Consider the following 12405-nt stretch of genomic DNA (forward strand, 5'->3'; position numbering starts at 1 on the left):
AGGAAGCGACGACACCGCTCCCCTCCTCGGAGACACTACCGGTCGCGCTCCTATTCCTCCTCGCGCTCACCACCGAGGAGACACCGTCGGCGTTCCCCATCTTCTTCACGCTCTCCACCTAGAAGACATCGCCGCCGGAGATCATATTCCCACTCTCCACCAAGAAAGAGCAGGAAGAATCAGAGACCAGATGTCACTGAAACAAGAAGCCTTTCCCCTGAGCAGGATCATCACGGCCCTTCCAAGGCTGTGCTGAAACCCCGCGAGCGTCCCCCTCCTCGGGACAATCGCGTCAGCCCCGACAATGACCAGGGAAGACCCCGGCGAGGCAGACATTCAACCTCACCAAGACCGAGCGACGAAGAGGACTTCTGCAGCCCTTTGTCCGAGAGCATCCGAAGAGCCCGCCTCCCTCGAGGGATGGAGAAACCCCCTGCGTTGGACCAATACGATGGAACCACTGACCCCGACGACCATATTCGGAGCATCGAAGCGGTCATGGACTACCACGTCGTCAAGGGCTCTATCAAGTGCCGCATCTTCCCGACCACCCTCAGGAAGGGAGCAATGACTTGGTACAGAAACCTCCGTCCCAACTCCATCCATTCCTGGACCGACCTCAAGGAACTCTTCTTGAGCCATTTCACAGCCTCCCGACGACAACCAAAATCGGAGGCCAATCTCGAGGCCGTGATACAAGGGCCCAACGAACCTCTTCGGGATTACCTCGACAGGTTCAACAAGGAGGCCGTCCAAGTACAGACGGAAGACTACATGAAGAGATACCTCTTAGAACGAGGACTTCTCCCCGGCAGTGACTTTAAGAAAGCCATCAAGATTGAGAAGGTCCACTCCATGAACGCCCTCCTTCGCAAAGCTCAAGCTTTCATCGCGTTCGAGGAAGGAGAGGCTGCTGCCATCAAAGCCTCGCAAGGTAATGACGCCGCTCGCAGTTCAAACTATGAGCACTCAGGCTCGAAGCGAGGGCATGAAAAAAGGAAAGAAGACAGATCTCTCGACATCAAAGATCGCCGAGGACCATCTGGTCGCTTCAACGACTACACCCCTCTGAACACCTCACGGGAGAGGATCCTGGCCGAATGCCAAAATACCGACTTCAAGAAATCAAACATCAGACCCCCGAAGTCGAACCCTGCATGACCGGGAACCGACAAGTCAAAGTACTGCAAATACCATAAAAGTCACGGCCATCTGACCGAGGAATGCATCCATCTCAAAGATGCCATTGAAACACTGATCAAGGAGGGTCGCCTTTCGAGATACACAAAGAAAGGGGAACCTTCCCGAAGGGACGACCAAAGAAACTCTGACGAAGGGAACTCGCCGGATAACAGGCCCCTACAAGTAGCACTGTCCGTCACCCGACCAGAGGATTTCATGCCATCGGTCGGGATCCCTACCGCACTCAGCAAATGGGAAAATTTCCCATTCACCATGGTCGTCTCCAACGGCGGGGATCCAGGCTCCCTCACCATCAGTTCAGTGAAGAGAAAGTTCGATGAGTTGCTCAGCGCCAACGCGGACCTCGGCCCTACGCTGCGAAAGTTCTAGGGAAAGTCAGAACCAATCACCTTCTACCTGGAAGAACTGCCCGGCGGAGCTCCAAACGCCACAATTCCCCTGCTCGTCCGAGCTAGAATGGCGAATTTCGACGTCCGACGGGTCCTGGTTGTTGCACCCCATAATTTGCCCACTTATTTATACCCAATCGGCTTTCATATCACATTCATGTGCATATCTCATATAAGTCATCCATCCATTACATTCATCCATATCACAGTTAATGTTCAAGAAAAGTGACAAAAGAGCTCTCATTAAGAAAACCCCTTGGTTCAGAAGAAAGGATCTGAAGTCTGATTATAGAGGATCATTTCCACCAGCATACTCCTAAAATCAGGTTTTGTTTCTCTCCAGTTCAAGGCTCTGATCAAAAGATGCAATCCTCAAGTTCAAGGTTTTCAAGATAGGGTTTTTGACCCAAGTCAACCCTGTTGACTTTCTGGTAAAAATATAATCAGAAAAAGATTCTAGATGCAAAATATGGTTGCCCTGAAGAAATATATTCATTGAAGCTTCTTTGGTTGAAAATCGATTGAGAATTAGATCGGAAGCGGATTAATCGGGAAATTCATCTGAAATCAGAAAAATCAGGAAAATATTGATTTTTTAGTCAAAATCAGAGTCAACTGGCAATATTGATTATTTGGTGGAAAATTGATCAAGAAAAATCAATAAAATAAATAAAATCAAGTAAATCATCAAAAATTCCATTTTTGGAAAGTTAGTTGAAATTTAAGATTTCTAAAAAGGGCAAGTTCTATACTTAGAAAAATTTGGGGAGTTTTGGAATTCTCAAATTTAGCTGGGCAGCTGACTTCAGAGCATATTTACACAAGGATCTAGGTCTTATTTCAAGACAAGTTCAAGAGCAACATTGTTCCTTTCATGGCCCTCTACAACATTGTAGTTGGGAATCTTTTCATATGGGGCAAGGATCGAGAGATAAAGAGGCTCAAAATCAGAAGATTTCACTAAATCAAGGCAAGTTTCCAGGCAGCTTTTTCGCCAATGCATGCAAATGATCAAGCACGTGGCGTGCTGACTTTGAGATTGGTTTTAGAGAAATATAAAGGCTCACAAAGTACAAATTTAGTATGGATCTCTTCATCTCCATGTTGGCTATCCATTGATTCAAGAATTAAGCAATTGGGATGAATTTTGAATTATTTATGGAGCTCTAAAGTCGTGACTTCACCGAGCCTCGTTTTGACTAAGGCAAAGGCATGTTCCAAGTTACACTCATGAGGGCCCATGCAATGAGGATACAGCATATTTATGATCACATTGCTCATACTTCAAAGCTTTATTCCAGAGACCTACAAACATAAAGACTCTTGTCCTCCATACACTCTTTACAATGATCCCAAATCTGAAGCAAATGATGAGCTATGGCATGAGTTATACATGTTGGAAGTTGGTACCTTAGCCTGAGATATATAAGGTTCACGTGAGAAATGGCCAAAAGAGATTATCACCATGATTCTGTAGCAAGAGGATAGTGTTTGTGTGTCAGGGGTGGGCATACCTACTTCCTCTTATAGCCATGCAAAAGCTGTGTGAGAGAAAGAAATGAGAGGGCTTTACTACAAACGTCAAAACAAGTTATGCTGCATGAAAGTGGAAAGAGAACACACCACATATGAATCCCAGCAGCTTACAGCCACTACACATCATCTCCGTATACATGATACACAATTCTCTCACCTCCACGACACTTTTTCTCTCTACGGACAAGGAAAAATGAGAATGCTTTTCCAGCTGTGACACCATGCATACATTACTCCCTCTTGCCATGCAACTTTTGGCATATATAAAGAAGGATGGAGCTTATTACATTTAACAAGACAAGAGCCAGAAAGTATAAAAAAAAGAGAGGAAAGGACTTTACTATAAAAAACAACTACTTGCTCACTAAGTTTAGAAAGGAAACGTTCCACTATACAACACCTCACCATAACATACCATAAAGACTCACATATAAAAAACAAAAAGCTTCATCACAAGGGGACGTCACTTTTCTTTTTCTCAGTTTTCTGAATCTCATTTTTTCTCCCATCACTCTCTTTCTCTCTCTACAAAGTTTGTTACCATTTTGTAACAAACTCATCTACCTTCATCTTCATTTTCACACAGTCATCATCTTCATCACCATTATGACTTTGATTGAAACCTGATATAAGCTTGAAAGCATCACCATCATCTCCATCAATCATCCCCATAATCATTTTGTGCTCATCACTTTCAAGAGAAGCAAGCATCATCATCGTTTAAGCTGCAAAGTCTTGAGTTTATTTCTCAAGTTTGCACTCTTTCTCTACTGCAAATCATCATCATCATTCTCAAAGAGAGAGGATTGGAATGCAGCTGTAGAATTCTTCTTCAAATTTTGATCAAGATTAAACAAGTAAGCTCTCTTTTCATTGCTTTAGAAGCATATAGGCCTGGAACCCGTCATCAGGGATTGAGTTAGGATTTAGACCACCATGTTTGCATTGAAGTTGTTGCATATTCATTGAGCATATATTTTGTTTGCGAGATATAGACCTCTTATGAGTGTATGGTTTGCGTGTTTGAGTTTCTTGTAGCATGAGGATTGTTTTGGTATCAATGTTGTGTGATTTAGGGAAAGCTTTGAATGTTAGGGTTTTTAAAGATTGGTTCGGTTTGTGGGTTAGAGAAAGAATTAAAGAAATCTGAGGCCGGATCTGGGTTTAGCGTGAAATTCCGAGTGGATTAGTGGTGGCACTTTCGTTTTCTGGGTTTTATCATGTGGCTCCGCCGTGGAATTGGGCGGAGAAGACGACCGGAGAAGGAATCTCCGGCGTCTGTTTTTTTTCATTCTTCCCAGCTCCGTCTGTGTAGGTGGCGGCATCTAATTCGCCCGGTTCCCATAACATTTCACTTCTTGTCTTATTCATATGATTGAATGGCGATTTGGCGTGCAACGATTGGTTGGTACCTCCTTTTTTCCTTTTGTGACTTGAAAATTAAGTGGACCGATTGATGCTAAGTCACTATGTCACGTTTGTTTTTTCTTTCATGTAAACCATATGATAAAAATGAATAAAAATGCATGTTGAATGTGGATCACAATCTCTTGGGCCCTAACACTATTCTACTTTCCACACCCCCTGTTCCTTAGGCCCAACGCGCCATATCTTAGAATCCAATGCATTCCATTTTGCTTCTGCACCCCCTTGTGATTGTTAGAATTGTTCTTTTTTTTAAATTTTGTTTCTTCATAATTTTTGATTCATAGTCCAGTTTTCCTTGAAATAAAAAATGTGAAAAAATATATTTTAGATAGTTTAATGTGTGTAGGTAATTGTAATATTTTTCTAAGAATTTTAGGACCTATCTTAGTATTTTTAATGGACTATTTTCTAAAAGTGTAGTCGATTTTGTTTCGGTTTAGGTACCCTATGCGTTTAGGCTTGATTGAATAACTTGCAAACTGATTTTTTTACTTCCTTTTGTGTACATTCAGTAGAGATATATAGGATGTCATGTATCAAAGAAGAAGTTTTGATTCTAAATTTTGGTATGATTTTTAGGCTAGTTCCTTTAGCGTTCGATTATTGTGCGTTTGCGTACGTTTGTTGTTTGTTTTTGCCCGTAAATGGTGATGCAATTGTACAATGCTTTTAATACTTTTTGAGGACATCTCTAGGATTGTTTAAGAGGTTTTAGGACCTGAGTTGTGAATTTTAAGTCATACTTTCATGCTTTGCTCAAATTTCCTTTCTTACATGTAAATAACTTACCTTTGGTTAACGATTGTACTATAATTTGTCCGAATGACCTATAATTTTGTGTGAAACTTCTTGACGTGTTTTTTGTGATTGTTTAGACACCTTGTAGAGGTCATTAGCTACTGACTTATAGCATTTGATTACATCTTTCTAACTTCACTCCTAATTTGAATTCTATTAACTAGTTTTGACCTAGTTTTGTATAGTTTTGTCAGAACTTTGTTTGTTTCAAGTTAATTGACTAACATAGATTGGTATAAGGTCTTGGACCTATAAATGAACTAATAGCTACTGACTTTAAGCTTTGTTCATGTTTTCATTTGCTTTTTGTTTCGATTAATGGAAGTTTGTTCGCTAGTTGTTAAGTGACGATTTATGCGATACTTTGGTAACTCTTTGTGAATATTTTTGTGTAGTGCCATATGGCTTTTATGTTTGATTTAGGACACTTATTTCCTTGGTTTGCTACTACCCTAGAGCTCTCTTCTCATCTTGTTGGAGTTGTAACTCCATTCTTTTGCCATGTTCCCTTAGACTCTTCCTTCTTTGTTAAGAGGAATTGAGATAGGTTAGGATAGTTATCCTTAACCTTAGGGCCATTTGTAGATTAGAATAACTTAGATTAGAAGATAGGTTAGTTCCCCTTTGTTCATTCTTTTCTTTTTCAACATTAAAACACTAATAAATAAAGATCCGAATCACATTAAGAAAGTGATAGAGAAATGAGTGGGATTCATTCCCTAATCTGTTTCTCAATCACTTAGTGGCATAGAAATGAGTGGGATTCATTCCCTAATCTGTTTCTCGGTCACTACCTAATGGGAGAGAAATGAGTGGGATCCATTCCCTAATCTGTTTCTCAAACATTAATTAATGGGAGAGAAGTGAGTGGGATTCATTCCCTAATCTGCTTCTCGTTCATTACATAATGGGATAGAAGTGAGTGGGATTCATTCCCTAATCTGCTTCTCGAGCATTATACATTCTATGTGATTCTAATCGCAAAGTAAATTCCCTTAAAAAATACCCAACCAAAAACACTTAAAACGCTTAATAAATACTTGAATTAAAACAAAGTAATGAAGTGGTGCGAGACCTTGTATTGGGTTTTGTTCATCATGTAGTTACGTAAAAAACACAAACCCAAGTTCATTCTTTCGCCTTGTTAGGCGCTTAAGAACATGTTGAGTCCATTCCAAAATAGGCGTATAAGTCTCCAAAGGTCGAGCATCGTGGATTGTGACCTTAACCGCTGTTCAACTAAAAAACACAAAACAAATGGAAACTATGGAGCCGAACTACGGTCGCTCTGATTCCTGAAAAGGGATACGTAGGCATTGGGTCGCGGGGCCTAAGCGAGCACACTTGTAAATAATTCCTTCTTTTCCCCGTATTTCTTTTGCATTCATTCGCATTTAGGTTTAGACATAGATACACCCTTTAGATAGAAACAAACGTAGGTGGATACCATCGAGTACGATGGGCATGAGGGGTGCTAGCACCTTCCCCTTGCGTAACCGACTCCCGTGCCCTAATTCTCTGGTCGAAAGACCTTGTCCTTGTTTCGAGTTAGGTTTTCTGATATTCCTTTCCCGCGATGGGATAAATATATTAGTGGCGACTCTGATTCCATTTTTCGCGGTAGCGACAGCTGGCGACTCTGCTGGGGACGTTGCTAGACCTGTGCTGGTCCGTTCTTAGCGAGTCGATCCTAGCCTTTGTTTGTTTGTTTATTGGGTGTTTCTTTGCTTATATGTTTACATGTTGTATATATGCTTGCACATCATGTTTATTTTCCACTTGCATATCATGCATCTGGACTATATTATGGGTCCCCGTGGGGACCACATATTTTTCTGCTTTGTTTTGCAGGTTGGGTGGGATATTATATGAGGTAAAAGGCCCAATACCCAGGCCAGAGTTGACACATAGGATACCTAGGATAGAGTGGATAGTCATGACGCCAACAGAATGTCAGGTTCTGTTGATTGCGATCATGAGACCCACGACCAGCCGAGACTCGAATGGGATACCGTTGTTGGCATGTATTTGCAACAATGATGGTGTTTCAGGAGAGTTGTTAACGCTGGAGACCTTTTGACCTACCTTGACCTAGATTCACCTGTGAGTGGGGTGGGATATTCATGACAGGTACCGTTGGTGACTGTTCTATTCTGTTGGTGACTATGGTTCTTATGGGTTTGTGGTATCTATGCCGGACTTTTGATCCTGCAACATCTGATCTGGTTCAGAAGCAACATACACTTCTCCTATATGGGGAGGATCTTTCATTGCATCATACTCATCATAGCATGTTTAATTTCAAAAAAAAGAGAAAGAAAAAAAGAAGAAAGAAAAAAAAAGAAGAGAAAAGAGATTAACATTCATATGCATGCTGTCATACCCCAAAATTTGCCCACCATAATCTCAAGATATTTTGGCTCAAGAAGTCTCAGTTTCAACTGCTCAAGTAGCAAGCATGCATATCTCCTCCCAAATAAAGACCCATAATACCATTCATTCATTTTTATAACATTTATTTATTTTATTTGGATTTTATTCACTTAAAGTCTAAATAAACCAAATAAGTATAAAAAATATTTGAATTAATCCATGGGAATTTATTTTAATCATTCAAGAGGACTGTGGACAAATTATTGTCTATTCTCATGTTTTATTTGATTTATTTAAAGCCAAGTTAAAATCAAATAAAATTATAGTTTAGCAATAAGAGATAAGCTAGGGTCCAAGTCCATTCTTTGACCTAATTTCATCCATTATATATACACAACAATACAAGTCATGAAAAAAAAACCCTTATTTTTTCCCTAACACCTCTCACGTACAAGCCTAACCTATCCTCTTCCACTAATACACCATTCTCTCACAGAGACCATATTGTTTTCACCGTCACCATAACTTTCAAACCATAAAACCTTCATCAAACTTTCGATCCATTAACACTCCTCAAAGACCTTCATATATTCATCAATCTAACCATCAATAAACAAATCCCAATATCCACCATGTTTATAAACACAAACCAAATAATAAAAAACCATGTGAACATGAATATCTAACAAACAATGTATTTTTTGTTTCTCTTTTTCTAAACAGGAATCAAATGGAAATAGAAAAGAATTATGAAGGGAGAAACGAATCGGAAGCAGCACCACAACGATGAACGTCGGCCTCCCTCACCGGATCCACACAACCACCGCGAATTCATCACTACAGCAACACCATCAGATCTTCCGCCAAACCCGCAGCACCTACGCCAAACAACAACACAAAACGCCACCGCACCGGACAAAAGATCACCGCCGCTTGGGCCCGACGAAGCCCAATCGTCGACGAGGACGAAACCGCGATCTCCAGCTTCCTCCGCCCACAGCTCCGTGTCGGATCCAAACAAGCACCACCTCCAATCGGTAATTTTTCTTCTTCCGCCCTGATATGGTATCTGCGTTATGCTGTTGTTTGTTGTTTTGGTTAACAAATATGGTGGTCCTCTTATCTCTGAGAGAAAGTAAAAAGCAAAATTGCTTTTATGGTACTGGTAGTGACATAGCTTTTTTTTTTAATTGTTTGGTTTCAATTCATTTGCCATTAGATTTCAATGTTAAAAAGTCAAGATCTAGATTTTTCTTCTTAAAAATAATAATAATAATAAATAAATAATTTAAATGAATTAAAGAAAAAGGACACGGCTGAGCATGGGAGTGTTACCTCCATATTATCATTAGAATAATTTAGGTTAGTTTTGTAGTAGTGTTACTATTATCATGACTAATTATTAGATTTTCTAATTAATTAATTTTTTAGGAATTCTATGTTAGTTATTTAGTAAATTAATTTTTTAGGTGATGTAACTATTAACAGAAAATATGAAAAATATAAAAAAAATATCTCCCTTCGGTTAGACTTTATTTTACATTAACAAATTAAATACTTTTTTAAGCAAACTAAATATAAAATACAAAAATACGTTTATTTAGATTTTAGATTTTCTTTAATTAATTTTTTATTATTATTTTTTCGTATTTCCTTTATCATTTTATGCATTAGTATTTTGCTACCATTTTCTTGTTTATTGCGAGGTACATTCGAGCTGTTCATCTATTCTTGCAAATATTCGCAAATTCATCCTCAATCTCCTACCATCCTGATCTAACGTACATAAAGCTGAAGGTTTACCGTGCGCCCTTAAAGGCTGCCACAATGAACCAAAGCTAAGTCCTGATTTTACACTCATTTAAATATTTGTTATTTTACCCTTTTTTTTAGGGTTTACCTTTAAATATAATGAATTCCGCATACACTCAATTCTTTTTTCTGTTTGCCTTTGCTCTGCAAATTTTTTTTCAGGGTTAGCCCCGAGTTCCCGACTGCAAACCATGTCAGATCAAATCAAGCTAAGTACTTTTGTTTATTTTATTATTTTAAATTCAATATATTCGTTATTTTTAGGGTTAGTGACGTTTGCCTCCGAACCGATAATGCACTCACCCTTCTGTTTATTCTTTCTTTTCCAATTTTCAGGGTTTATCGAACGCCGAAGCTACGAGTTTGGTAACCCTAAAACCTAACTTCAATATTTTATGCTTTAATTATTATTACTTATGTCAAACCCTATTAAGGGATCCCCTGGTTACAATTTCCCTCCCCCATATCTGTTTTGATTATATTATTTAAATGCGTGGTTAGTAATCCTAGGGAGTGCAACCTTTGAATTGAACATAGAATCACTAAATTTACAAGATAATATATTTGAATATAATCACGTGATTGGTGCACACACGCCCACTCTTGGGTAACCTCTCTGTTGCCTTGTTGCCTGTTGCCTTGTTGCCTGTTGCCTTGTTGCCTTGTATTTTGTGCAGAATAGCCAGTCCCTCGAATACGAGGATACCTCAGCCATGTTGCCTCGATTAAAGGTCATGGTCCCTAATGATGCTGCCTTCGATACACTAACATGACCTCGACCCTCGGAAGTTGCCTACGGAAAAGGCTGAGGTATCTTCTGGTTGCCTACGAAAGGCTATTCTGATCCTTCCCCTTAGACTACCTGCCTCTCTATGGCATGGGTCAGTCTTTGAGCGAATGATAATTCGATGACCCTTCTACCTCCAAACGAAAGGCTTCCTGCCCTCTTATGGCAAGGACTGACCCTTTCATTCTGAAAGGCTAAAAAGAGACCTATCATCTGAGTTTAAGGTAATTGCCCTTAATTGCCTTGCCATGCTCTATTTTCTATATTCTTTCTCAAAATTCTTCAAAAGCTGGCTACGCTCATTTACGAGCTAAAGTCCATTTTTCCTCTTTCATCTACATTTTCTGAAAACAAAAGAGCAAAGCAATTAAGAGCCCGTGGAAAACCATGGATGGAAAGGGTGCCTTACACCTTCCCTTTGCATAAATTACCCCCCGAACTTAGATTTCTTTAAAAGGTTTTTTTCTGTTTCTTTTAGCCTTTCTGAATTTGTTTGGATAAAATAAAAGTCGGTGGCGACTCATGCTTAACCGCGACATTTTCGATATAAAAGTCAGTTCACCGTATTACACATGCCATTTTTCAGGTATCCAAAGTCAACACTTCTCATCAAGAATGGCTAACAGTGTGACCGTCAACAAAAAGACTACGAAGCATACCTTCTCTTGCAGTTTCTACCGTGAGGATATAACACCTTTGGTTCGATTGAGCACCCGAGTTACTGGGCAAAATTTGGATGAATTCAGAAAGACTTATGGCCACATTCTGCTTATGTTAACTACTCGTATTGATGAGTGGGGTCTTTACACTCTTCTTCAGTTTTATGATTCTGAGCTGTGCTGCTTTACCTTTCAAGATTACCAACTAGCCCCTACCCTCGAAGAGTATGCACATATTCTTCAAATCAAAGTTCAACATAAGGTTCCTTTTGTGTGTGCACCCGAGAAGCCCAAAATGGATCGCATTGCTGATGCTCTTTATTTGAGCATGAAGGACGTTAAGGATAACTGGAAGCCTAATGGTGGGACCCATGGATTCTATGTGAAATTTCTGATGAGGGAAGCTGAAGCCCTTGCTGATAAGGAAAAGTGGAAAGAATTCAATGCTCTCCTGGCCGTCATGATCTATGGATTAGTGATGTTCCCGAATATTCCAAATTTTGTTGATCTCACTGCCATTTGTCTCTTCATGGATCAAAATCCTGTCACACTATGAATCACATAAAATATATGGGACATGACTCATGTATATGCATGTGGTATCAATCGGAGCTTCAGCCCCCGTCACCAATTGCCCAATTCAGAGGCACAAGGCATAAGCCTTCGTCACTAATTTGCCAATCCAGCCGTCACAATATATATGCAAATGTATGCGACTCGATGGACCGAACATCACACAACACCATCATCATCATCATCATCATCATTTACTTCACAAAAATATTCGTCACAAGGCACACGCCCATATCTTAATCATTACCGATTATTAAAGGTAATACACTTCACACATAATACAACAACTTCATACAACAACGAAACAATTCCAATAATTCTTCAAATCAATGGACGATACCATTAGCAAAATAATCACAAAGATATTCACAACAATCATATTCACGGTCAAATTCGCAAGATACCGTAATTTACCGCTAAACCGAATAGTTAATCTAAGTTCAAGTTTATTCCAATTAAATAGGCTTATTAAAAATTAATCTAACTATTAATTTGATCGACCAATTAATATCACAATTTCGACCAAAGAACACCACCACGTTAATGTACTAATTAAACTTAGCTACCACGTCAATTTTCATCAAATTCCGGACAACTAATTAGACCGCTTAATTCGGCTATTTCAATCAAACGGGATTGTTTTGCATTTTATTAGTCCTATCCTACTGTTATTGCTATGTGAAACATATAAATCTTTATTATTCCTATTTTTGTTCTTCAACGATCCTATCCGTAATAATAATAAAATAATAGCAATATTTGATATATCATGAGTGTTGTAGCAGCCATTATTTTTCTCTGTTCAACTCCAAATTAAAGCCGATGTTATTATATTCTAGTAGAAATT

The 12405-nt window shown here is 39.3% G+C and overlaps 1 protein-coding gene across 1 annotated transcript; it reads left to right on the forward strand.

Annotated features, from left to right (window-relative positions):
* Nucleotides 1-9364: 9364 nt before the first annotated feature.
* LOC131623923 (uncharacterized) lies at nt 9365-12129 on the forward strand. The gene is made up of 2 exons (XM_058894920.1): nt 9365-10349; nt 10913-12129. Exon 2 carries the CDS (start codon nt 10942-10944, stop codon nt 11539-11541), a length of 600 nt encoding a protein of 199 aa, XP_058750903.1. The 5' UTR covers nt 9365-10349; nt 10913-10941; the 3' UTR covers nt 11542-12129.
* The last annotated feature ends 276 nt before the right edge of the window (nt 12130-12405 follow it).

This window comes from Vicia villosa, linkage group LG1 (assembly GCF_029867415.1).
Source record: "Vicia villosa cultivar HV-30 ecotype Madison, WI linkage group LG1, Vvil1.0, whole genome shotgun sequence".
Lineage (NCBI taxonomy): Eukaryota > Viridiplantae > Streptophyta > Magnoliopsida > Fabales > Fabaceae > Vicia > Vicia villosa.